We start from the raw sequence: 27,678 nt of genomic DNA, 5'->3' as shown, positions 1-27,678 counted from the left end.
TGCATGCATACACATGTTTCTGTGTGTCTATATATATGTGTCCATGTGCAAATAAGCACATTTAAGTGAGAGAGTGTCAATAAACATGGAAAGAAAAAATACTAGGCCACAAAAAGTGTGTACAAAGGGGGAGGAGGGGCTTTAATGAATAACTGAGGGATTTCCCAGTGGATTTGTGCCCTGGAAATTTCCAGTTGTATTGTACATAACATATATTACAGCCACTTGCAAATTACTGCTACGTGTATTGCTTTGCTTTCCCATTTGTGTTTTGGGGGTCTCTACTTCTACTTAAATGCAACCAGACAAGTGTAAAAGAACATGCATACTTTGTTAATCAGTTGTAATCTTTCAAATATTTTCTGATAATCCTCCAAGAAGGGTAAGAAATGTCTGTATTTCTTCCAAGCAAAGTAAGTACTATATGCACACCCTTTTCCCATTTTCCACAGAAAGACTGCATGGGACAAATGTGTTATGTTCAATATAATTCATATCATTCTAGTGTTATGGAGTGTTACAGTGGAGACATTAACAACAGATTTTGGTCCATGTTGCTTAGTCAGACAGAACAAAATTACTACTCTTCCTTGCATGTTGGTTTATAACTTATTTGATTATGAAATTGGGATAGCATAGCAGTGCCCTTTTGATGCAAAGTTGTCCAAACCAACAAGACATTAAAATTATTCATATTGGGCCCTGTCTTTCAAATCCATATGAACATAATTACTTTAAACACACAAGTAGCTTCACTACTTTCATGTACAATGGGACCACTCATGTGAGTAAACCTGTTCATTTCTCTTGGTTTGCAGGATTGTGTCCTTCAGGCCCAGCAATTAACTACTGTGGTGCAGAGCTATGTAGAGAAACCCACCATAAGTATTTTTTTCTACTGCTTTAGGTTTATTTTCACACACTCATTGGGTTAGTTTACCAGTCCTGTGCTGTTATTTTAGGCTGGTCAGTCATTTATTCACCCAAAGTAGATATACCACATTTTAATTAATTTTAACTGTGTACATACAAACAGGAGATGTTGTAAACTTGCACAGTGTAGACCCACTTCAGGAAAAGTCACAGTCCATCATGCTCTGGATGCGACCAAATAATGATGAAGTAGTGTCTTTACTCAGAAGGGCCCTTCCCCCTCCCTTCTTCAATGTTACAATTGTTTCCCTCTAATAAATTGGTTGAGACTATTATAAATCCCCCTCCAAATCCCCAGTAATTGCTTTCAAATGTTGGCACCTCCGGAAAACTCTGAGCCTGGGAGGATTAAATGTCTCTCTCCAGAAATAAATGCCCTGATTGCAGCACCTTTCCCTTCAGCTCCCAACAGGGAGCAGCAGCAACTTCACATCCCTCCCCCCCGCCTTTCCCCATTTCCCCAGGCTGCAGCTCCAGCTCCAGCTCCTCGCCCGCCCTGCCGCAGCGCAGCTCGCCCCGCGCGCACGTCCCAAGGTCACCGCGGGGCTGAGCCGAGGGCAGCGGGCAGGGCATCTGGCGCACCCGCGCTGCAGGTGAGGGGCCGCCCCGGAGCAGGGGGGGGAGGGGGAGAGAGGCTCCCGGTCCATCCCCAGCGCGCGCGAGGGCAGCCCGCTGGCTCCAGCATCCCGGCCGGCCGCCCAGCAGGGGGATGGGCGGCTGCTGCGGTGGTGCCGGTGCCGGTCTGCCGGTGGCGGCGGCGGCGGCGGCAGGTTATAAAGGGCTCCTGCCTCTCCCCGCCCCCTGCGCGGGCTGAGCCGGAGCAGGAGTCGCCCTCCCCCTCCCCCCGCCGGCCGCACACGGGGGCATGGAGTTGGCGGGAGCCTATAAAAGCCCCTGACGCTCGGCGCGCCGGGGCCACCGTCCTGCAGCCGCCAGCGAGACCATGTCCCATCACTGGGGCTACGCCAGCCACAACGGTGAGCGCCGCGCGGGAGGCGCCGGCTCCCTCTGCCCGCTCCGCCGCACCTGCCGCAGCCAGCGCGGGCCCCGCTGCTCTTTGCCCCGGCGGCGCCGCTGGGCTGGCGGGGGCACGTCCTGCCCCGAGCGGGAGCGCTCGGCTGCCGCAGGAGCCGCGGAGGGGAGAGACCGGCCCCAGCGCGATCTACCCCGCGGCAGCCCAAGGGCAGCTGCTCCGCGCGTACCCGGGCCGGGGGCTGCGAGGGGAGCCCCGACCGCTCTACCTGGGCGTGGGGAAGGGGACGCGCAGTCCCTGGCTCCGGGGAGATGCAGCCGCAGTGCCGCGCAGGTGTGCGGCCCCGGCCTTTCCGCATTCCTCCAGCCCCCGGGTGCGTGCCCGGACCGCTGCGGGATTCAGCCCAGGGTGGCTCTGCCATCCGGGAGGAAGTTTCTCTACGAGACCGGGACTAGGGAGGGGGAGGCTGGAGCCGCCGCTGGTTTCTAGGCTGCTACACAACTCGTGACAGCATCCCATGGCCGGCGGCGGGAGAGGTCAGACCTCTGTGCCCTGCACATCCCATCCCCTGCTCCATGCTGTGCGGGGCCGGATGGGCAATCAGTGCAGGATTTCTCCCCTCCGTCCGCACCGCAGCAGCCTTTCACGACGCCTATAATGCACTAGAAACAGAGAATCCATAAGGCCAGTCCTCAGGATCTTTCTACCCTTGATTTATGTGGCAAGGACTGGAGCTGGCGGAGATAGGTGCATCGTTAAATATCAATGCAAAAGTTAAAAGCTGCAGACCCACTTCTAGCATTAACTACTCTATCGCATTTGTGATAAATGATTCCCACCCTCAGTGCCTTGCCTGCATCTTTTTCACATTGGATCTGTCCGTGTTTTCTCTTGTAGGACCTGCTCACTGGCATGAGGATTTCCCCATTGCCAATGGGGAGTATCAATCCCCCATTGATATTGACACCACGTCCGCCCAGTACGACTCTTCTCTGAAGCCTTTGCATTTCAATTATGACCCCTCCACAGCTAGGAACATCGTCAATAATGGGCACTCTTTCAATGTGGAGTTTGACGACTCTTCCGACAAATCAGGTGAGTCCTCACTTGTACTGGCTCCTTTAAGGGACTGAAAATGGCATAGATTGGACATTACTAGGAGAAAGAAGGGAAGAGGGAATTTAACACTCTTTCTCCCTTACCTTCTGCTAAAACTATGTGGTGAAATCCTGGTCCCAGTGAAGTCAGGGGCAGTTTTTACCTTACTGTGGTCAGGATTCAACCCAGGAATATTTATATCCATTCATTTAGGCATCCTTTGCTCTAATTAAAAGAAGTTGAGGTTTTCTGTATTGTCTTGACCTGGCCTGATCCAAAGACCATTGAAGTCAAAGGGAATTTTTAAGTGAATTCAGTAGGATTTGGATCATGCATCAAATGAGCAATAGACTGAAGTAAGGTAATTGATCAGGGATGACAAAGTGTATTTCTCATCAGAAAAAGGCTAGCTTTCAGTGGTATCTGTCAAATGGTCCCAATAAAAGGCAGGATTTGCTCAGGAAGAGAAGAACAACAGAATAGTAAAAGAACTAAAATTAGCAACTTGAAATTATGTGGAAATAGCTTCTTTAGTTTTATATTTTTGCTGCCAGCAATATAAAGCAGAAAAGGGGGGAGCATCTCCCTAGGTCAATATTGAAACAGAGGGCTGGCTAGGAAATGTCAGTTTGATATTCTCTAATTTAAATCAGCATCAGCCCTGGCATTCCCTGACTCTTGGCTTCCTAGATAAAGATAGAGATACATGGAAAACATTCCCACACAGTTCACAAAGAGCTAGCTATTCTGTGGTATTTCAGGAACCTCTTCATTGTACTGTCCTGACAAGGGCTGCTCCTGCAATCCTCTGTTCACATGATCAGTCCTTACTCACAGGAGCAGTCCCATAGTGAATGGGAGTATTTGCATGAGTCAGGACTACTTGTATGAGCAAGGGTTTTGCCGGCTTGCTTCCTCACTGTAATTTATCAGCTGGCTGCATTTGCAGAAATCACCACCCTGCTACAATGAATGTGCCTCTATTTTTAATTTTAAAAAGGGGGAAACAATCCTCTGTAGAGACAGTAGCTGCCTTTTCTAGACACTGCCTGATTTAACTTGCTTGAGCAAGTGCCCTGTTTTTCCTAAGCAGTTCTTTGGCAATGTCATTTAGGGGATGGCGCTGAAAACAAATCATGAATGCCTGTAGAAAGTGTGTGTGTATTCATACCCAGGCAGTATTGTAGCTGCTCAAAGCTATCATGAAAAATCACAGACATATTTCCTACCTGCTTTTAAAGTAAATGGGACTAAAGGGATAGGTAAATATTTCACAGGAGTATAGGCAAGGATATACAATTCGGTCAGAGCTTCCCCATAGTACAGATATCTGTTTTGCTTTGAAAGGTGATTCTGATTCAGTTTTCTAGGTGCTCAGTTCTCTGCTGAGAACTCTTAAGACCTGTTAAAGTTGATTGAAGTTGACAGTGCTCAGCACCATGTAGATTCAGATCTTTAGTGAATTTTAATTATGTAATGAGAAGTAGGAAATATGATAAATTATAAAAAGTAGATTTGCTATCCAATGGTTCAGGAGGGCCCTATTCTTCTCAGGTTAAAGTCAGATGAAGCAAGATCAGGCCCTTGCTAGGTAATTAAACCATTACGTGCTATACATATTAGTCCTGATTTTCATGTGTTGATTAGCCACAACTCCTATCGAAGTCAATGAGAGGGGCCACAACTCCTATTGAAGTCAATGAGGAGAGGGGCAGGTATTTAGGACCTCTGAAAATCAGGTGTAAGAGAGAGTGTGTTTGTGTGTGCTTGTGTGTAAAAAAGATACCGTTTTGAGAAATTTCATTTAAATTCAGTAACGCAGAGACAGTAAACTGCCAGGACATATAAATATCCTTTGGAAGAAAAACTTCTAATGAAAAAATTAGCACAGAAATGAAATATCTCCATTCTGTGAGAGTGGTTCACACACAGCTACAGCTTGTAGGAGGAGTGGGGGCAGAAGGGGATGAGAATGAAAATACAGTAGCTCTACAAATCATTAAGCACTGGACTAGAAAAAAAAGAAAACATTATACAGATATCTGTATAAATTCACCTGAGGGTAGATTCTGCAATCTCTGATAGTCCTTTGAAAATCAGCATACATAAAATCTAGCTGGCTGCACACTTAATTGCTTCATTTGTATGCATTTAACTAGTTAGTTTAATTTTACTACACAATATAAAGCTTCTGCTTGGTTACATTTCCTGCATTTCCTTTATATAGCATTCTGATGCTGAGCAGTATTTTTTTACTAGTTCCCAGTTAAATATAATGTAGCAAGCCTGAAAAAAAATATAAGAATGTATTTTATCTGCTGTCCTTTTTTATGTTAAAAATTAAGGACCTGATCCTGCAAATATTTAAGGGTGTAGTGCTCATTTCCATGAGAAGTCCCATTTATGTTTGTGGGACCTCATATAATAAAACACCATAAAGTAATATGTAAGGCCCTGATTTGTGACTAATTTTACACACACAAAATTAATTTTATGCAAAGAAGTAGTCCCACTGTCCTGGATCCTACAAACACCTAAGAATGTGCATAACTTGACTCTTGTCACTGATCTCATTGAAGTCAACAGCAATACTCTTGTGACTGAAGTTTGCATGTACTTACAGTTTACATGATCATGTCCAAGAAATTAAAGGTGCAGATTTTAATGTCTTAGTAAAAATAGGTGCAATATTTTTGGATAAAAACTTTTGGAATTGCATCCCTGTGATCATTATATATTTCTCTGATTTAGACAATATTTAATGTGGTCATTATTAATAAAATCATTAAAATAAATAGAAACTAGAGATCAGAATATGCAGATACTTGATATAAAGCATAACTCTTGGAGGGTTCCATATATGTGAGAAGTCCCATTTATGTTTATGGGACTTCGTATAGTAAGCACACCATGATTTGTTATATAATGCATTGAATGTGTTTTCTGCTCAACTTGCCAAGTGCCTAAATGTGAATACAACAAAATATTCTCCTTTCCCCTTGCTGGAAGATGCAGGTATTGTGCAGCATAACAAAAGTGCAAAATAAATGATCAAGGTCTGTTTTCATTATTAAAATATCTCAAGCATGTTCAATACTCTAATAAAACTCCTTTGTATCATAATGACTTAAGATTTCTAAACTAATGATAAAGTTTTGTGAAAATCAGCTTTAGAAATTTAAATTTTAGAAACTACTAAATATTGAGAGTAATCTTTAAAAAAAAAAAGTTTTATAAAAGCTTTCAGCCAGTTCTGCAGCCCTGACTCACAAGTGTAGTTCTGAAATTTTTGGGATTACTGGAATGAATCCGATGGGCAGGATTTGTCTCTGGACTTTAAGTGTGTCCACAGTATTTTACTGTATCTGTGGATACATAGTATTTTACTGTTACTAGTTCAGTCTTAGAAATGCTGTAAATAATGAAATGCCCACATTTATTTTACCGAAAAGTTTTTTTCTATTTTAAAAAGCCATGATCATCCTTTAGTATGGACATTTTATGTATAATCTTTGTTAGCAATTTTACAGAAAGCTTTCCAAGACTGATTGTACCAACAAGGATACAAAATCCCTCTTTGGTTATTTTTATTTTCTCTTCATCCATTTTAATTCTTGTAGTGGAGCATTTCAATTGGCTTCTTTGTGTCTGCATATAATTTTGGAAGAAGTAGTGAGTATCCTACCCTGGGTCAACAGACTTGTGTAGCAGGGCTCCTGCTAGCACTCTAAAAATAGCTATGTGGCCACTGTGTGAAGTTGTGGCTTGGGATAGTGAGAGAGAGACTCTGAAGTGCTCTCCTTTCCTAAGCTTTACAGCTTGCACCACAATTTCAAAGCCCTGTCTTTACAGCTATATAGTATTCATGTGAGCCCTGCTATCCTGAATATGTCTATCTAGGTGCAGAGGTTCACTCCAAAATCCTATTTAGGCATACTCTGGTCTTTTAGTAATAGTGAAAGTATATGTATTTTCTAGCAATGGGATTTAAAATATCTGGCACATTAAATAAAGGCAAATAGTCTCTTTCCTACAGATACCATAGAGACTACTTTAAAGACTACAGTGTATCCATTCTGATGTCTCAGAAACCCAGCTGCATCAATGCAACTTCTCATGGTACTAAGTGTTGTATGCAGTATTTAGGATTTTCAGGATCAGGTCCTGAAATATCATAATGAGTGCACCTTATTCTTGGGATTTTCCCTATTGTTAAAGAAGATATTTGCACCTATTTAAAGTTACAGACACTTTAAATCCTTTCGTAAGGAAATAGTTATACTTTCACTATTACTAAATGGCAGCAAGAAACTGGTGAACCAAAGTTGAGAACTGACTTAGAACAGCTAAATAGAAGTGACAAGAAAACCTGGAACCTGCTTATCATCTGCTTTATATAAGCGTTCCTCAGAAATGTTTGCACAGTATGCATAGAGTCTTAATTTCAATGGCACTGCTCACAGTCATGATCACTATACCTTGTAGAAAATCTCAGGCTTATTAAGTGGATAGAAGCAAAGATCATATCAGTTATGAATTTGTTTTATAATCATAATGTAAACTAATATTTTTTTCTATAAATATGGTATAATTTAATTGGAAAGTCTCACTTAAAATTCTATAGCAAATAGTAAATAGACTGGTAATTTTTCATTATGGCCGGCTCTTTGATAGCTATATTTTCTTCTTTTTATATATGATTGCTTTTAAGATAGAGAAAATATTCTAAGCCAAGCTACATACTCATGTAAATCGAACATTTTTATGAAAATACAATCAAAATTATACCTTAAAGTTTCTCTGCCATTCCTAGGAGGTCAAAATATTGGGCCAACTTTGATACTAGTACAGCATAGAAGAATCTCATACATAATTTTAAGCACATTTTTTCAGGTGATTCTTTCTATAACAGAAAAAAAACGAAGCAGTGAGGGGCACCATTCACACATATTTATTTCTTTATGACTCAGTATAAATAAACCAAAAACTATTTATTATCCTAGGAGAGAGTGTCCAGGCACTGCTTGGTTTGCAGTGAATTACACTGAAAGTTGTGTCACTGTTGGGTTTTTCCATTTCCCGCTACAGTGAGGTTCGGTATAAGAAGGAAACGTACAGGTCTGCAGTCTTTAAGATAAGACGTTCTGAACACTGCCATCAACACATGAGGTCTATTTTTAGGTCTACAAACACTGATTGTATAACATTAGCTATTGCCCAATGTTACATGTCACCATTATATGTCCAGAATCTTCACATTCAAAATGTTGGCTTGGACATATAGTAATCACAAGGGGGAACTGACTGTATAGCACTCTTGTGGCTAAAGAAATGGAGAGGATACTGACATACCTATGCAAGTCAGAACTTCCTCAGTGCTCTCCTAGCTGTAGGTAGTCCTTATATTATTCCTTTTAGTTATGTTTTAAACTAAATCTTTTGGCCAGAAATCAATTCTGGTATGGGCACATATAGTGCAAGGAAACTCTCCTCACTTCATTCAGCTCCCTTCTTTAGAGTTGCTTCTACTATGACAGTGGAAGAAATTAGCCAACGTATAAGAGCTAAGTTGAGCAGCCCAATATTCTGTTGGGATGATTTTTTCTTTTCCTTCATCTTCTCCTCCTCCTCCTCCTCCGTGTAATCTTTAAAGTTTGTCTTTCTCACCAACAGAAGTTGGTCCAGTAAAAAAGTTATTACCTCCTATTAGGACGAATGTGGCTCCAACAGAACTACATACAGTCATCCCCATGTCTACTCTGTTTGTCTGACATATCCCTTTCCTCACCCTCTTTCATATGTTCATTTACTGACAGGTGTAAAAGACTTATAAGCTCTTTGGGGCAAGGGACCCTGCCTTCCTATGGTTCAGTTCATCATCTGTTAGATGTCAGAGGAAAATAAACACCTGTTGGTACTATCGTAATACTTTGCAGTACACTTTTTTAGTGACAGTTGCTAGGATTGTTCCATAGATACAGCTGCCAGGATACAGGGCAGCATATTGTTACCACAATATAAGTTGAAATAATCTTCATGCTTATAATATGGCAATTATCAATGTAAGAACATCTCATACAGGAGGAAATTCACCCCAGTGCAGAGGATGCATACAGGATCTGACAATTTAAAACCTATATAAAGTCCTTGCTCAGGGATAATGTAGGAGTTAAGTGCTGCACTGGGCTTTGCCTTGGTGAACTTCACCCATAGAGGCCTGGTATTCTCAATTTGTTCCTCTCCTGTGTTAACAGCAATGCACTTTACTGACATTTTTCTTAATGATTTTTAAGGATTTCTGAGTGTTTAACATGTACAAGTGGTATCTGCAAATGGTTTCACTGTAAGGAAATGTGTTTAACTGTACCCCTTGAAAACAAAAGCCTCTTTTGGCTACTGTACTGCTAAAAAAGTCAGTTTTGATTGGACATATTCCTGGAGATTTGATCAGATGACATAATCTTTAATGAAACATAAATTTTTAATTCCTGAAGACTCCAGGGCAGTCCTGGTGTGTTGGCAACTCTAGTTAGAAGCTGTTTGGGGAGCCTGATAGATTAGAAGGGGTGTTTTTGGTAGATAAGATAAATGAAAAACTATGACTCACCTGGACTGAACTTTTCAGTATGGTCTATGCATAAGCTAGGGAGAACCCATCCCTACTTAAGGACAAAACACTATTGGATGAAACTGTTCTTCAGATTTCTTCTCATGCCATGAGTCCATTGTGTATGTGTGAATTATTGTTTTATTTATATATAATTAAAACACATAGAGATGTGTGTGTACATGTATAAGCATGGATGTATATATGTATTTACACATGACTGTCTCCTCTGCCTCCCCACATATATGTAACTGCATTAGCTACTAATGGCACGAGGAGTACGCTGGTCATGATGTTCTGGGAGTAGCCTTATATCCTTAAACAGGGTGAGCTATCCTTAGCTGACACTCAGACCATATCAAAGAGTTCAGTCAGGGTGAGTCACGATCACTGTCACGCTGCCAGTGTGCAGTCTGTGCAAATGTGGCACATATTGGGAGTGTTTAATTTCTTTAATGTTATCTCCTCGAAACACCTTCCACCATCTCAGGCTTCCCAAATGGCTTCTATCTGAGTCAGATGAGGCTGTTTATCAGCAGTAACGGTCACACGTTTTTCTTTTGGTGAAATGTATTGTGGAAGTTTCCCACAACAGCCTTGCAACACAAGGCTAATTCATCCATTCAGAACTATTGGGCCTGCCTTACTCTCTGCTTATTGTGATATATTCTCTTAGGAGGGATGTTTGGGAGAGATAAAATAAAAGGTGCAACGTCTCCCCAAATGTGACATTCTAGCCTGTATATTGGCAGCCTTAGGCTATGTCTTCACGGTAGTCCTCGTCTACACAACAAGCAATTATTTCGGCATAATGTCAAAATAATGTCGAGCTGGAGGACTTCTTACTCCAATTCCTATAACCCTCATTTCATGAGGAGTAAGAAAAGTCAGAGGAAGAGTGCTCCCTCTCAGACTTGCTGCTGCATAGACAATGCCAAAATAAGCTATTTCGGCTTAAGCTATGCAATTGACGTCGCTTAAATTGTGTGGCTTATTTCGGCTTTAGCCCTGCTGTGTAGACATGCCCTTCAAGGGATTATGACTCACCCTGGCTGAACTCTTCAGTATATCAGCTGGGGAAGCTTCTTCTCCTACATATGTACTCAGAACCCGTGAACATGCTATTTAGTGTACTTCTCATCCGTTATAGTACAATATGGCATGTTTTAAGTAATATTTAATATATTTTATCTCCTCAGCCTTTTTTCCTATCATAAATACACTTGTCTATATGGCAGTGTATATATACTGTGTTTATATTTACATATTATAGCTAAACAATAAACAATGTGTGTCTCTATCTCCTATACCGACATGATATAAAATCAACAGCTTTCAATAGGAAAAAGCAGATTGTGTGGGGGAGAGTTATCTGAAAAGGCTAAATAAAACTGGTATTCTGTTACTGCTGGGGTTTTTATGTGAAAAGACCGACTTAAACACTAAATTCCATAGACTTTTGAGCAGTGTACTTTCATTTTGCTTGGATGACTCTATTGTTTCATATGTAGGAAAATGTTTCATTTTTACCCATTTCCATTTGAGCAGTATTTCCTGCTTCTGCATATATTCAGATGAACAAGCCTTAGAATACTTTATCTCCTACCAGTTTGATTTGTATAAGTGGAGGATTTCTTACAATGTCTGAATTATTTCATGATGGAATCTTGCAGTGTAGCTTTTTGGATTCTTTCCAAGAAAAGCTTTTCCCTGAAAGAGACAAATTAGGGCTTTGCTCTTTATAATGAGAAGATCCCCTCAATGTTTGAAATCCTGGCAGTACTGCCACAGTATTCCTACAAAGCTTCACATCAAGGACCCAACTCTTCTCTAAATAACATCCATTTTACCCACAGACTGGCATGATTTTGCGGAAATACTTTTAATGGAAAAGTTTTTCTGTTAAAAGTATTTCCACAAAAGAGCATCTAGATTGGCAAGGATGCTTTTGCGCAAAAAGTGCTTTTGCGCAAAAGGCATCCGTGGCCAGTCTAGACGCGATTTTGCACAAGAAAACCCCGATCACCATTTTAGCCATTGGGTTTTTTTGCACAAAACAATTCTTCCCTCTCTACACTGGCCCTCTTGAGCAAGTATTCTTGCGCAAGAGGGCTTTTTCCCGATCGGGAGCGTGAAAGTATTTGCGTAAGAAGCACTGATTTTGTACATTACGAAGTCAGTGCTCTTGCGCAAATTCAAGCGGTCAGTGTAGTCTTGCCAGTCTAGTCGCACCCACACAGTTTAGGCCAAAGTTGCTAATGCTCTGAAGTCAATATGGGAGAGGGAACTTCTGAATAAAACTTCTTTTTCTTACAGGAGAATGGCCTGGCCCTTGTAACCTTTGACTGTGTCTCCTAAATCAACAAAATCTCTTATTTCTACACACTCTACAATCTTACCAGGAAATGTGTTAGGCCAAATCCAGTTTTAATGTATTCATGCAAGGAATCCCAGTGGCATCAATGGGTCTTTTTACATGAGTAAAATGAGTAGGATTTAATCATTAAAGTCAACGCACTTTTATTGTTTTCTTAAAGTGCTTTGAGATCTTCTAATGCTAACTTCTATGTAGTTGCTTGGAGGTATTCATCATCATTATCACCATTATTATTACTGCTGTCTCTCAACTCTGCTCAACATTGTCTCAAAACCGAAAACACACAGTACTCACGTCAAAATGTAAATGAAGTGCCCCAAAATGTACATTAATATCTCTCATGTTGTCATCAAATAGAAAAAAATCACATTTATAGCCCATCATCTGTCACATGAGCCTTGGACACAATAGGAGTGTGGAATATGTGACTTTGAGAAAGGAACATGTGACCAAGATTGGCTGTTCCCTTTTACAGCTCACATCCAGCTAGCAATGTTCTCCTGCTCACACGTACTTGAGTTTATGTTGTGCACCCATAGAGGGGCTGCAGGTTGATATTCAGTGGGGAGGTATTGTTCTTGCACAGTCACTCTTCCCTTCTGTTTGCCACAGCTACTTCCTATAATTTGGCCACAGAGCAGGAGACATACATACTTGGGTATTATGTACATAGATTTTAAATAAAATCAGTTTCAAGAAGAGATGGGTTAAAGCCAGGAAATTCAGAACTGGATCTAAACTTTCCTAGCACTCAGCAAAGGAGTCAAGAAGATTGGACTTCAGAATGTTTCTAGTTGCAAATGAAAAGGATGAAACAAGAAAATTCATAGTGTAAACGCTCTTGCACTTCTTCCGGCAGCTGTTACATTGTGGGAACACTGACATTTATTAAGGATTTAAAAAGGGCTTTGCTGATTAGAAATGAATTTCTGACATATGTTTCACATGTCAGATTTGTTTTAAACTTTAGTTCTTTGGCGGGCATCACTGATACGTGGTAACAAACATTAATAACTGTTTAATATATATTAGCATGAGGGCTGTTTTTTAATTAAACCTGCTGAATTGATATTTGTTCACACCAATTTAATTATTTTTGAATGTTCGGCTGTGACTCAAAAGAAGCTAGCACTGGATTTGAGAACCACAGAACAAGAAAAAGTAAACAAAAACTGTTGGGAGATTGTTGTCTATCTTGTGAGTTTTATAAAATCCTATCAAGATTCCTAAAGAAGCCATGCTGCAGGTGGATTTAACACACTTTCCATTGATTAATAGCAGCTAATCAACCTGCCACAAATGTGTAAAATGTTATATGGGATCTAAGAATGTAGGATATCTTGGTCCTTTTATATCTTATGAACAACTACTCTGTTGGGCAAAGAAAAAGCAAGTACAGTATGGAGATATGTTTTTAGAACAATTCCCCCTTTACTAAATGAATCTTGGCATATATGGACTAATTGATTTTTGCCTTACTTTTTTTGAAAAAACAAACAGTTACTTCTTTTAGAAAAGAAACACGTTCACACTATTTTTACTTAAAATGTTATAACTTATAGTGCTCTGCTTGAAACAACCATTCTTCGTAATTTATGATGGCTTTTAAAAAGTTATATATAATATAAAATCTATACATGTCTAGCTACCATTGGAAGAAATTCACTTTGTCTTCACACATTATATGCACTCACCATGTAGTTTGGCAATAGGTAGGATGATGCATGATCTGTTCAGCATTGATTAACATGTTTGAAAATACAATGACCAAAATAGAATATTGATTCACAAAGAGAAATGTTTGGTGGGAGTTCTGTGGTTCGATTTCAGTTGCCAAAGAAGGAATATCAGACTAGATTCCCAAAGTAACTTAATTGTGTCCTTGTTACCATGCCTAGTTTCAAATGCCTAGAAAATCACTGTGAATCATAAAGCCTGAGATAGGGCTCCTTATACAATGAATGATGGGAGAAAGATGTCTAAGAATGGTATTCACTAAAGCCAGCATACAAGATAGTTCTCTGCCAATGTTCCCACTAATCTTTTCCATCCGTGAGTGGACTTTCCCATCCATGGGTGGAATAAATTTTATGTGCACTGAAGCATGTGTGAACGTGCACCACCAGGAGAAACACAAAGCCTAGTTGTGGGCACTCTGTTAATCAGCTAGGTAGCATTGGAGCTTCTTCTGAGCGGTCACACAAGCACACAGCTTATGGGGAACACCGCTCCCTGCCTAAGCTAGCCAATAGGAAATGGCCAAGTCAAGATAATATCCTAAGCCCTGTTCCTCCTCAGGGAATTTGGCACATAAGTCCAGGCTACAAGGAAACACCACCCATTCCTTGGGATTCTCAGCGGTAAACTCTTTCCCAGAGTTAGACAGCTATGCTGTTTTGCATGGAGCTCAAGGGGTAGAAGAGGAAGAAAGGGAAAGGAAAAAGGGCTCCCTCTTAATTCACATAGGATGTAGCAGATTCCCCAGTTCATATCTCCTCTGTTCCCCTCTGTGGAAGAAAGGATGTGAATGTGAAGTTAAGTTCCCTAGCCACTGAACTATGGGATATTCTGATATGTGGTACCTTAAGTCTTTCTTGTTGCAGCTGTTCCCTGGTGGCTACATAATTAAATATCTATTGGGACAGAGAGAGGGAGAGAGCAAGTGTGAAAGTGACTCTGTATCATGGGTGGGAAACCCTGGCTTGCCTGGATCCGGCCCCTGAGGCTCATGCTCCCCCCTACACTGGAGAGCCTGGTGTTCCAGCTCCCCTGCTGCCCAAAATCATGGGGCTGGAGCACACAAAATCTATTAGGCTGGGCCCCTCCACCCCGAGGCTCTGGTTTGTGAGGGGGATGTGAGGAGTGTCTTTCTGCTTCTCAGTCAGCAGTGAGGGTTTTTTTGTGTGTGACCCCTGACTAATTTTTCTATGGGGCAGTGACTCCTGACCCCCCCAAAAGTTTTCCCACCCCTGCTCTATATTATGGTAGTTAGAACATTCATCTGGGACACCCTGGTGCTAATGCCCCATAAATATTTAGCCACAGTGAGATAGCTTCAGCAGGAGAGAACAAGGGTACCCCATATCAAAATGGCCCATAGCCCAGGGGTTAGGCCACACACATAAGAAGGAGCAGATCCCTTTTCTCATCTCCTCCTAGTTCAAAGAGGGTTCAAGCCCATGTGAGTATCCTCCTACACTCAAAGTTATGAAAGATCTCCCATAGCTATTTTGGGTGAGCCCGTGTGGGGCCCAATCCAGTAAGTGGCCTCAGACTACATTAACAGGGCTGGGCCCTGCAAGTGAGTTAGACAGAGGAATGCCTATCTTCCCCTGGCTGGTGCATCACATGGGGTTTAGACATGCAGAGATCTTAAATAGAGCCACAGTGCATGTGTCCAGATGCAGAAAGGGGTGTTTTGCCCTTTGTACCCAAGTTTTTCAAAACTTATTTTACACCTACAAAGCTGTAAATTAGGAAGCAAAGGTTGTTGTATACCTCTTAAATTGCATTTTCCTGGGGCTAAAGTCTTGAGCCGTTCCTTTCACATCACTGTAATTCCCCCATCCTTAATTGTCAAGGGCTATGTTAGCCTGAACAGATAGTGGCCTATTGTAATCGGCACTCAGTTTACATACTCTTACACAGGCACACACTGGAGCAATCATGGACACGGACTGTTTGCAACAGAGAAAAGCATCTTCATTACATTAACCTATTTTGTTTGTGATGCATAATCCAGGCACTTTTACAGTAACAGCTAGCACACTTGTCACTTGGAAAGTATAAAATTGGGTTGTAGGGTATATATCATTTCAAATTTTATTCCTAAATACCTTTGCTTTTCAGATAATACCGGCTTAAACAAAGAATTAGATTGTGAGGCCTACATGCAGTAGAACAGTTTGGCTTAACCTTTCTCTGTTTATCCACACGATTTGCTCCTTTGATTTCAGTAGGCTTACTTATTGCCTGTTCTGGGCTGGCTGCTGCACAATGAAGACATAATTTCTCTGATCTGAGCATTTTCCTGGCTCAGAGCTTGATCCTGCGTCTCACAAAGGTGGACTGGTCTGACTATAAACATAAGGTTAAAAATCAATGAGTGAGATAGACAATGTGGGGAGCCCAATCCTGCATAAATGAGAGGACTGCTCAGTGTTCTGGTTACACTAGGAGATAGTTACTTTATTAGCAACAGCAATACCAAATAGGGGAGTTCATAACTAAGTGCCTCTGGGTATGTCTACACTACAACGTTAATTCGAACTAACTTAGTTCGAATTAGTTAATTCGAACTAACGCATCCAGACTAAAAAACTAGTTTGAATTAGTGTTTTGCTAATTCGAACTAGCATGTCCACATTAAGTGGACCCTGAACCGGGCTTAAGGATGGCCGGAAGCTGTGCCGGCAGGGCATCAGAGGAGGACTTAGAGCGTGGAGATGCTGTCTCAGGCTAGCCGAGGGCTGTGCTTAAAGGGTCCCGACCCCCACCCCGGACAGACAGTTCTCAGGGGTGTCCCGCTTGCAAAGCAGTCCTGGCTTGGAGTGCCCTGAGTGCCCACACTGGGCACATCACAGCACTCGACCATCAGACCGGCTGCACTTGCCGCAGGCTGCCATCTGGGGAGAGGGGGCAATTGGGGGGCTGAAGGAGAGCTTCCACCCCCAGAAGCCCACAGAGACAGCCCAGTCCTCCCCATCGGGGGCTCGTGCCCCATTCCTCCCTCACCTCCTTCCACTTACCCTTCTCTAGCCCCTCTTCTTGATGTACAAAATAAAGATAATGTCTCTTCCAAAATGGAATCTGTCTTTATTGAACAAAACTGGGGGAGACTGGGAAAAGGAGGTGGGAGAAGGGAAGAGAGAGGCTGGGAGAGGGGAGGGCAACTAAAATGATCAGGGGTTGGGAACAGGTCCCATATGAAGAGAGGCTAAAGAGACTGGGACTTTTCAGCTTAGAAAAGAGGAGACGGAGGGGGGACAGGATAGAGGTCTCTAAAAGCAGGAGTTGGATGGAGAGGGTGCATACAGAAAAGTTCTTCATTAGTTCCCATAAAGAAGGACTAGAGGACACCAAAGAAAAGGAATTGGTAGCAGGCTTCAAACTAGTAACAGAAAGTTGTTCTTCACAAAGCAAAGAGTCAACCTGTGGAACTCCTTGCTTCAGGAGGCTGTAAAGGCTAGAACTAGAACAGAGTTTAAAGGGAAGTAAGATCAAGTCATGGAGGTTGGCTCCATGGAGTGGTATTAGCCAGGGGGTAGGAGTGGTGTCCCTGCCCAAGGTTTGTGGAAGGCTGGAGAGGGATGGCATGAGACAAGTGGCTTGGTCACTGTTTTCAGTCCATCCCCTCCAGGGTCCCTAGGGATGGCCACTGTCGGCAGACAGGCTACTGGGCTAGATGGACCTTTGGTCTGACCCAGGACGGCCATTGTAAGCTCAGGGTCGGGGGTCTCAGTGGACCCCCTTGATTCTCTTGCACACCTACTCCTGGGTGGTCAGGCTGGCAGCTCTCCTGCCCTAGCCGGCCACTTTCCTTGCCTAGTGCGGAGGTCGTGGACGAGGTCCATGATGTCTGCACTAGCCCAGGCGGGTGCCCGCCTCTTGCGGTCCCGGACAAGCTCCCGGGAGCCGCCAGCCTGGTCCCGGGAAGAGGGGGAGGGCTGGGGGCATCGGGTGGGTGGCTCGATCCGTGCCAGGTGCAGGGTCTCCTGGCTGGGTGCTGGCAGGCTTGCACCTGGCACGGGCACTGTAGCCAGCCTGTGCCCCTTTAAGGGGTCCGGGGCCGGGAGGGGGGCAGACGAGTTTCCCTGGTGTTGGCCAGAGTGGCCACCAGGGAAAGCTGGGAAGGGCTAGCCTCCCACTAGTTCGAACTAGGCTTAATCCTCATAAAATGAGGTTTTCCTAGTTCGAACTAAGCGCTCCGCTAGTTCGATTTAAATTCGAACTAGCGGAGCGCTAGTGTAGCACCTATTAAAGTTAATTCGAACTAACATCTGTTAGTTCGAATTAACTTTGTAGTGTAGAATTACCCTTTCTTCCAAACACGTGGCTCCTCAGAGCTGACTCACGTGCCACCCTCTAGTTTACAAATAGTTTGGGGAAGAGCGAGGTGGAGGGCACACTAGAGAAGGGGTTCCCAAACTTTTTGACACGAGGACCAGTAAATCCATTCATGAACTTTTGGAAGTACCGGGCTGCGGCCCATAGTTTGGGAAACGCTGCACTAGAGGTTTGAAATTTAATTTATTTTAGCGAGGAAGGCTAAGCCTAGCATTTAACCTCACGGATGCCTGTGGGTGGCCTTTACTCATACTTAGTTTGGAGGACAGCAACATTGGGCTCCCCACTGTGTTTGCAGAATCAAGGCCTAAGTAAATGGCCTAAAATGAAAGGGCAATTTGCATGAGGAAGGCAAAGAGAGTTAGGCCTTTAAGAGCACTTGGGTGGAATATTTCTATATGGCCCTAGAATTCTGGCTATTCATCCTCCTGGAGTTTTTCATTTGTGTCATGACATAAAAGTTTATCACAGACCTTTCCTAAATCCAGTCCAATCATCTTATATTAGCATGGCTGGTAAATTGCCCATGAATTTCATACATTAAAGGCATTTAAGGTTTTAGATGTCTGGTATAGGTAAAGGCTAGTAATAGCATTGTATTGTAAAAAGTAATCCAGAGTAGTGTGGTAACATGCAGAGCAACAAAAAGCAGTCTCACTTAGTCTAGATCTATATTACACTTACTTCATAACAAATCCAATGTAGCTACTGCCCCTCCCATCAGCTTAGAGCATCTTCACCAGAAGTGCTACAGAGGTGTAGCTGCATTGGTGCAGCTGTGTGCCAATACAAGTTTGTAGTGCAGACCTGCCCTTAGAAGCCCCTGAGTTCAGTATTCTGTTTTAGAATAAAGCTCCATAACAAAGGAGGTGAGGCAAATGCTGATGGAAGCTGTTTACTTTGCAGTGCTGAGAGGCGGAGCACTGACAGGAACCTACAGACTGATTCAGTTTCACATTCACTGGGGTTCCTGTGAAGGCCAAGGTTCTGAGCACACTGTGGATGGCAAACAATATGATGCTGAGGTAAGACTTGCTTTTTTTCTTTTAGGGGACTGTCCACATTAGGTATTTTCTCTTAACATTTCCCACCAGCACAACTCTCCCCATTGGCAGCAATGCCAGTAGCTCTAGCAGTGTAAGACCATGACAATTGTCGGCTGCTGGTTTACATCACTCACACCACAGGAGTGGCATGTATAATAGCAATGGTGGGAAATGGTAAAACACGATCTTGTGTTGATACAACCTAAAAGTGCTGGATGGTGTCGAATGAGACATGGTATTCACTGTAAAAAGAATTCATTTTCTTTGCAGCCACTTCATTTCAAAGAGGATACAGAAGCAAACAAACAATTTAGGGATATGTGGCTGTTCCCTGCACTCTCAGTGACTCTTGGGAAGTGCCGGGGAAAAAAAAATCTATTCCCTGCACATCTGTATATCATAGGTTCCCGTTTTCCTTGTCTCTTTGTTAAAAAACAAAGTGCTTGCACTGACATGATAAGGCTTTTGGCTCCTTAATGGCTTTATTATGGTTTTCAAGTCACGGTCTATGGTAATGAGTAAACAAAAGGAGTTTGCAATGGTGGGACCTCAAGCAGACATTTTAGTTGTCATGGCCAGCATGCCTCCAGGTACCTTACAGAACTGTATGGTAGAGCCATAGCTGTGTCACCCTTTGCCACACACTACTGGACCCATGCTCACTTCTACTGTGCTTCCTGGAACAAAAGGAGAATGAGGTCCTAGATTAATTCTCATCCCACCCATTTCAGTCCAGTCTTGCACTAAGAGCAGTGGTGGAGTCTCCCAATTCTTTCACTAAGGCCACGTCTATTTATTTACTGTGCTGGAGATCAATCTTCTGGCATTTGATGTAGTGGGTCTAGTAAAGACCTACAAAATCAAATGCAGAGGGAACCCTCCATCAGCACCAATGCAGTCATAAGGAGTAAGGAAACCCAGTGGGAGCATTTTCTCACATCGGCCTTTCACTGTGAAGATGACGCCAACCTCAGTTTAAGGTATGTTGACTACATAAATAATGTAGCTGGAGTTGCATACCTTAAGCTAACCTTCCAGGTCTAGTATAGACCTGGTCTAAAGTAGCACAAGGATTGGGATTGTGGCTGGTCCTTGCATTGCAGTATGGAAGAAGTAGTTTCTTGCATTCTTTCTTTTCCTATCCCTCGTGTGTCCAGAAACTGACCTGAGAATTCACTTGCCCTGCTTCTTCTTCACAAGGTCCTGAGCATGTTTCAGCTTTAGGAGCCCCTGTGTATCTTGCAGGATTGGATCCCTGTGGTTATAAAATACTGCCTGTGGCACCATAATTAGCTGCTTGGACTTCCTGTGCAGATAGTTATGATGGCACAGATTGTTACGATTTCAAATGAAGAATAAGCAGCAGGAGCAGATGAGCTTTTGAAGAATCAAAATCATCTTGTCATCTTAGTAGCCCTAGAAACAATTAAGAAAACAAAAACAAAGAAGGAGAGCAAACCAACTAGACTGTTGTGGAGGTACATTTCCAATCAGAATGTTCTCCAAAGCATTCCAGGAGCTGTCATTTTCTTAAGGCATTCCCTAATTTGTGGGCCAAACTCAGCCTGCATGTAAGTAAGTATAACTCCTCTAATGTCAATGGGTGTGCATTAAAAGCATATTTAGCCCTATAATCTGAAGTAACAGAATATACAGATTTTAAATAATTAGGCCAGTTCCTCTTCTTGCTCATGCACAATTCCGGCTGAAGCCAACTGGAGTTTTGCCAGAATAAAAACTACAAGATAAAGTCCAATAATAACTGTTGCATTCAGAAACATTTTTTGAAAATAAGCATGAGAAGCACATTTTATGCATTATAATTATCTATTGCATACATTTCTACATGCGACATAAAAACAATTCAATGATGAAACAAGTTTATATATAACTGTATTCAAAACTTGTAAAGTTTCAGCAGTAAAAAAATCTGTGATAATGTTTAGTAAAAATGGCCATCTATTAGATGAGATACTCCATTAGATGGAATGTACTATTTATAAACATCTCTTATTCTTGACTTTAGGTTCACCTTGTTCACTGGAATACAAAGTATGGTAAATTTGGAGAAGCTGTGAAACATCCTGATGGATTGTGTGTGGTAGGCGTTTTTCTGCAGGTTAGTTAAAACAATCATCTTATTATTATTGTAATGTATTGTTTGTATTAATGCCTAGGTCCTCCATCACGATAGCTACTTTACAAACACAAGACTAAAACACTTTCCCCACCCAGAAAGCTTAAAATCTAAGGTTTTGTCTACACCCAGAAGCTGTAGTGCTTTAACAGTACTATAGAGTTAAAGAGGTACATCCACCAGAGTTATATTGGCATTAAGGTATACTCAGTAAATCCCTCTATTTAGGAAGAGAAATAAGATATAGTGGTCTATGGTCCTTGATACCAATATACTAGAGGGCTACGTCTACACTGGCCCCAAATTCCGGAAAAGGGATGCAAAGCAGGTAAGTCAGAATAGGGAAATCCGCGGGGGATTTAAATATCCCCCGCGGATTTAAATAAACATGTCTGCCGCTTTTTTCCCGGCTTGGGGAAAAGCCGGAAAAAAGCGTCTCGACTGGCGCGATCCTCCGGAATAAAGCCCTTTTCCGGAGGATCTCTTATTCCTACCTGAAAGTGGTGGTGTATTTTGTGCAAGATGAATTACCTTTGCTTAATACAGAGGTGAAGAAATACACAACCAGCTAAAGAATCTGATTTGTTTTACTGTGCTACCAAGTTGGCAGTTTAAATCTGACATCTTCTGAAAAATGAACAGTTAAAATTCATTAACAAATTTACATATAATTAAAAAATCATTTTATTCTGTCCCACAGTCCTTGACTTCTGCAGGTTAGTCCATGGAAGCCACTTGTGCTGTCAAACTTCATATTCTTTACAATGTGAGAGAACAGCCACTTTAATCAATCAGCATTATGAGAAATCTCTAATTGGTGCACTGGTGATGTAATGTAACATGTGACATCACTCAGCTGCAGTGGTAAATCTAAGCCATGATGTATGCATCTACATGCTTTCTTTTCTTGTGGTTTGTATTACAGGTGGGAAGTGCCAGGCCTGGGATACAGAAAGTTATTGATGCACTGGACTCCATTCAAACCAAGGTAGTGCATGATCTCTGTGCCAGTTGACAGCAAGCACAGCTGCTTTCTTATAGTCTTCTTTCAAAGCTCAAAATTGTGTTTCTTTACTTTTGCTTTCCATATGCAAGTGCTACTGTATAGAACAGCTCTCTCCATGTCATCAGCATTGGTGCCTATGTAATCCCTACCCTGATGAGAGCTCAAATACTTTTTTCAAATTAGGGTAATAGGAGGCAAGTAGATTATCCTGCAACTGGAAAGGATTTATGTGAATGATTTCATCTCAATATGATGGTGTGCTTGTGACTTTCAATTGCAGTGGTGTCCACAGTTATTGAACAGGGCCAGATTCATCCCTGGCATTAATCAAATGAGTTACACTAATAACACGTTTGGGTTCAAATTTCCTCCTGTGATCCCCCCCAATATTTATTGCCATATTAGGCCCCCAGCCGCAAAGGTGACAGGAAAGCTCTTTCTGCATTTTTAATATGCCAATCTTTAATCATGCAAGGCAGGATCCATTTCCTACTGAAGTCAATGAGAGTTTAGCCATTAACATTATGTAGCAGAATCAGATCAATAATTTTATATTTGCTATATCTCTTTAGCCATCTGTGTGTAAGACATAGATTTTGGATATTTTGAGAAGAGGCAGTAACTTTAGACATTTGAAACAAGAATTGAGGGCTCAAAACTGGAAGGTGCTGAGCAACTTTAACTCCAACAGACATTAGTAAATTGTAGGAGGGCCTCAGTATTGTGCAGAATTAGCATCCATCTCTCTCTCTCTCTCTCTCAAGCAGGGGACACATTTGGCAAGAAATAACAAATCTCCCTTAACTAGCTCCACTAAGGCAAGCAGGGTGTGTATTTTCCAATTCCTCTTACACCACAGTTTTAACAGGCTGTTCTGTCTTCTTAGGGCAAGCAAGCTTCCTTCACAAACTTTGATCCCATGAAACTGCTTCCCTCATCCCTGGATTACTGGACTTACCAAGGTTCACTGACCACTCCCCCTCTACTTGAATGCGTTATCTGGCATGTTCTGAGAGAACCCGTTCATGTCAGCCCAGAACAGGTAAATCTTCAGTAGCTAAAGCTTTTTTCTATGTCAAAATATACTTTCGTTTTGGTTTAGTCTTCAGTGGGATCTTCTGCTAAAGCTTCAGTTTACATTACTGGAATAGAACTGAGTATGATAGCAAAGCTTTTTGAAAAAGCAGATAGCATAATGAATCACTGGTTCAATATGCATATCTGAAATGGTTATTTTCTCCCCCTCTGGCAACTGCGTTTCATATGTGTATTGAAGTGGACTTTGCTGCTACTCAGGTCAGGAGCAAAGTAGAAATACCATTTCTTGGAATGCAGAAAATTCCAAAAGTTAGCATTTTATCTTAAGAAATTATTATATTGTGCAGCTTGATGACACTGGCAAATGCTGTAGCAAAGTAGAGCACTGAGAAGTTGAGTGTCTCTGGGCTTTAGTTCTGTGTACCATTCCTTAATGAAATTATTTAGATTCAAGTTTCATCCTCAGGTCTGCAGTGGTTTAGCTAAGAAGATAAAAATAGGACCTTCGAGTCTATAAATATAAACCATGTCTGAAGGGCTTTAGTTAACCCTCAAAGGCTTAAATCAATTATACCAATGGCTATTGCTCTAACAATAATAAAATAATTGTGTTTCTTCATTGAGTTGAGATGAAAAGAAGCCGTGAGCTGGTGCTGGGAATAATTAAATAAAAGTGCAGGGGAAAGGAAGAAGATGAACTATTGGAAATATTCATTAAAGTATAGAATCTGTTGCTACTAATAAGATGCTTTGGCGTGAGTCTTAAGATTGACATTTTGTTTAAAGACGCAAGAACTACTACTACTACTCTAGGGGATATGGGAGAGAGAAGAGGGGAAATACTCAGAATAAATGAGTATTTTCCCTTGTGGGACAGGAGAGGGATCACATGAGAATTACCTGTTGTGTTACCTCCCTCTGGGGCATCTGATACTAGCCATTGTCAGCAGACAGGATACTGGGTTAGATGAACCTTTGGCCTGACCCAGTATGGCCAGTCTTATGAAAGTCATCCTCTATTTCTCGCCATCCTCAAATTCTCTTTATCACATTGCACCTTTCAAAGACAACTATTCAAGACCAAAGCTGCACATATCATGTATTTTTCAATCCTAAATGCTGAACAAATAAAAAAAAAACATAAAACAGTTTGGGGGAAGGAGAAAGGAAATCCTAAAATTTAGTATCTTTTGGGGAATGTTTTCACTGGACTTCAATTCTCAGTTGAGAGCTGCTTTTCTAAAGATAGGTATATTTGAATTTTGTCCGGAGAGCAGGAAGCTGTTTAGGATAGCAAAGGAATAAGGATTACTATACTGAAATGAATGATTAATTATTGGAACACCGTGTTTCAGCATTCTGAGCCACATACTATTCCGCTCGGTGAAGTTAAAAGCCACTCATAAGGCAGCTCTTCACCTGTGAGATGCCTTTATGCAGAAATCAGAGTACAGCATGATTTTATGTCACAAAGCCATTCTGAATGTTACAAAATGCTGCAGCCCTATCTCAAACTTCTGTGAGCAGTTTCTGTTTAGCTGTGTATTCTCAGACATAATGTCCCATATCAGTCAACTAAAATGAGGACTATTTCTAACCTGCTGGTCACTTGCATTGAATTATACTTGCATGACCTGTGTTACACATGAGAAAGCAGCATGAATGGCTGAGTGCCTGCAATAAATCCACATGGTGACCTGGAAAGCTGGGTTTTGCCATTCTGAATTAGCTGAAGGATGTGTAAAAATCACATATAGGCAGGTAACTCCCTATGGACCACATCTAGAGAGTTTCCTGTCTCAAGTGTGGCACAGTGAGACTTGTTTTTAATGGAAGCAGATGAATTGCACTGTGTATAGTAAATGTCTTACGTGGGCAACCACAGATTTGCTTCAGATACTTCAGGGCCTAGCCGTCATAAGGCACCTATGGAACAGAAAGATGTTATGGAACAATTAAACGCACAACATTTCTATTTGGGGGCGGGCTATGAAACTGCAGATTGTGCTTTAGATTAGGCCTTCACATTCTTACTGTACATTCCAATCGAAATTAATATACATCTCCTCTCACACCAATTAAACACTAGGGAGGTGATGGCTTAGAAATGTCTTTAATCCACTCACCTTTCCCCATTGCCTAAGATTTGCATTGTCTCTGGCTTAGGGTTGCCAGGTGTCCAGTTTTGAACTGGACAGTCCAGTATTTGAGCTTTCTGTTTGGGAAAGAAATTGAGCAAATTTAAATGAGAAAATATAAATGTCTGGTATTTTCTAAATAAGATGTAATGTAGATTGTGATGTAATGTCAAGTGTGTCCAGTATTTTTGTTGAAACCATCTGGCAACTCTACGCTCACAGTATATACTGTAAACAGGTCTTTGGAGGCATGAGGATGCATTTGAAGATTAATGTTGATTTTTCTTTTTTCTCCAGCTGTGCAAACTCCGTGGCCTTTGCTTCAGTACTGAGAATGAAACCCCCTACAATATGATGGACAACTGGCGCCCCTGCCAGCCTCTGAAAAGCAGAGAAGTTAGAGCTTCATTCCAATAAGCTAAAGCACTGAGCTCGTAGGAAATTGCTCTGTCTATGAGGAAAGAGTCCCTTCTGCTAAGCACAAATAGAACCTTCGCTAGAGGTGCACTGGCAACATTTCTTCTCCTAGATATTTCACTTCTTCCATTCAGCATCTGAAGTTCTGGCTAATGAAATGTGAAAGACCCTAGAGAAAAAGGGTCTCTATATGTTGGGGAGGGAGAAAATCTTTGTGATGTTTGATGATGATTGCTGTGACTGGCACTTAAGCTGTTTGGCAAAGCACATAATGATAGCAAAATAAGCCATTTTAAGTAACCTCAGCTACAGGTAATAGTACATATAACTAATTGTACTCAGTAATGTGAAGCTTTTTTGGAAGCACATAAATATAGAATAATTTGAACATTTTAAATGCCATTTAAGAGGTTAAGTAGTGTCAACATAGTGCAAAAGCAAATTAATATTGACGATTAAGAAACTGAAGTGTAAATATTTTTAAAATTGTTTTACATTTTTAGCCATGGTATCATTAACCTCAATTATGTCTTAATGTTAATGTGTTGGGTTTTTTTAAAAATACAAAATGACTTAAATTAAATCTCTATAAAATATATAGATTATTATAGATATAATACAGAGTATCTTTCCACTAAAGTAATATATGTAATAATTTAATGAAGAAATGAATATTGTATTTTAGATAAATTCTCTAATAAAATACCTCTATAATTATAGTTCTGTTTCCAAGCTCTTATTCAATCCAGGAAAATGGATCAAAGAGTTTTCTGCAGTTATGTGTGTCTATACATATGTATATGTATATATTATATTATACATTATATATAATATCAATTAACACATAATTACACACTTAATACATTATAAATATTAACAACAAACCTATAATACACAGGGATTGGTCTCACGAGTTTTGTGGCAGAATTCAAGGAAACTGAAGCTGAAATGTGGACCAGATTTGGTCAGATTACAGAGTAATACACAATATTAGCCTTAAGCAATTGGCCCTGAGGATCGGCAAAGCCATTTGCCTAATAGAACTGCTCTTAACAAAAAAGGAGAAAAAAATCATACTAAGACCAAGTTAGGTTCCTAAGGCCATAGGTAGCCCTCAGTCTAAATGACCTGATTGTAGAGCGTGTTAAGCACCCCACCATCCTGGATCTATATCAGTTGCTCCCTGATGGGTTTTTTTGTGAAAACACCGTGCAGCAGATGCAATGATAATGATGATGAAGCCAGAGGTGCTAGATCAACATACATAGTAGGGGTGCTGAGATCCATTGAGCCAAACTGTAAACCTCTATACCATAGAAACCACTCCCAGCCAGGGCTGTGGCAGTTCCCTTAGTTCCAGCACATGTGACTGAAGCTGACTGTGAAGACAACACGCAGGTTCCATCAGGTACAGAAGGTGACTGCCTGCCTTCTCCATGGCTCTCTGCTCAAGCCCCTCTCCAGGCTTCCAGGCAGCTTCTGATACCAGCTTAAATCTCTCTCCTAATTTTTAAAGTCCCAGCTATAGTAGAGATCAAATGCTGATCAATGAATCACTGAGACAGCTGTAGTCCTATGGGACAATGCACAGCTGAAAGCCAGGGTGACGTGTGTGCAAGCTGTGGATAATGCACTCCCGAGTAAGGGGAGCCAGCTATGGAAGGTGCTAGAAGAATTATCGTTTCATCTTTACCCTAAAGATTTCATAGTCTCCTGACAGAAGGGACTTTCAGAAAAGATTAGGGGAATTCAGAATATGGCCATTTTTAGGGAATCCTGCAAACCTTCATTTTCAAAAAGGCCTTGCCAGTAGGCCTTCCCTTTATTTTTGTTTTTGTTTTG

At 41.5% G+C, this 27,678-nt stretch overlaps 1 protein-coding gene across 2 annotated transcripts; it reads left to right on the top strand.

Annotated features, from left to right (window-relative positions):
• The first annotated feature begins 1,643 nt into the window (after window positions 1-1,643).
• Window positions 1,644-26,555, top strand: LOC102453298 (carbonic anhydrase 2). 2 transcript variants are annotated; one of them, XM_075920441.1, is made up of 7 exons: window positions 1,644-1,910; window positions 2,804-3,001; window positions 18,961-19,079; window positions 21,127-21,219; window positions 22,163-22,225; window positions 23,130-23,285; window positions 25,717-26,555. In XM_075920441.1, exons 1-7 carry the CDS (start codon window positions 1,877-1,879, stop codon window positions 25,834-25,836), a joined length of 783 nt encoding a protein of 260 aa, XP_075776556.1. In that variant the 5' UTR covers window positions 1,644-1,876; the 3' UTR covers window positions 25,837-26,555. The 2 variants fall into 2 exon arrangements, with proteins under 2 accessions (XP_075776556.1, XP_014437144.2); XM_014581658.3 differs by lacking the exon at window positions 1,644-1,910 and adding an exon at window positions 2,084-2,239.
• The last annotated feature ends 1,123 nt before the right edge of the window (window positions 26,556-27,678 follow it).

The sequence above is a fragment of the Pelodiscus sinensis genome, chromosome 2 (genome assembly GCF_049634645.1).
Source record: "Pelodiscus sinensis isolate JC-2024 chromosome 2, ASM4963464v1, whole genome shotgun sequence".
Classification (NCBI taxonomy): domain Eukaryota; kingdom Metazoa; phylum Chordata; order Testudines; family Trionychidae; genus Pelodiscus; species Pelodiscus sinensis.
This window is presented reverse-complemented; position numbering and strand designations above follow the sequence as displayed.

Excerpts from the sequence above, each read along its gene's own strand:
- LOC102453298 (XM_075920441.1), top strand. The coding sequence starts at position 1,877 with ATGTCCCATCACTGGGGCTACGCCAGCCACAACG. Across the intron at positions 3,002-18,960 it reads CGACTCTTCCGACAAATCAG|TGCTGAGAGGCGGAGCACTG; the intron begins GTGAGTCCTCAC and ends TTTACTTTGCAG. Across the intron at positions 21,220-22,162 it reads TGGTAGGCGTTTTTCTGCAG|GTGGGAAGTGCCAGGCCTGG; the intron begins GTTAGTTAAAAC and ends TTTGTATTACAG.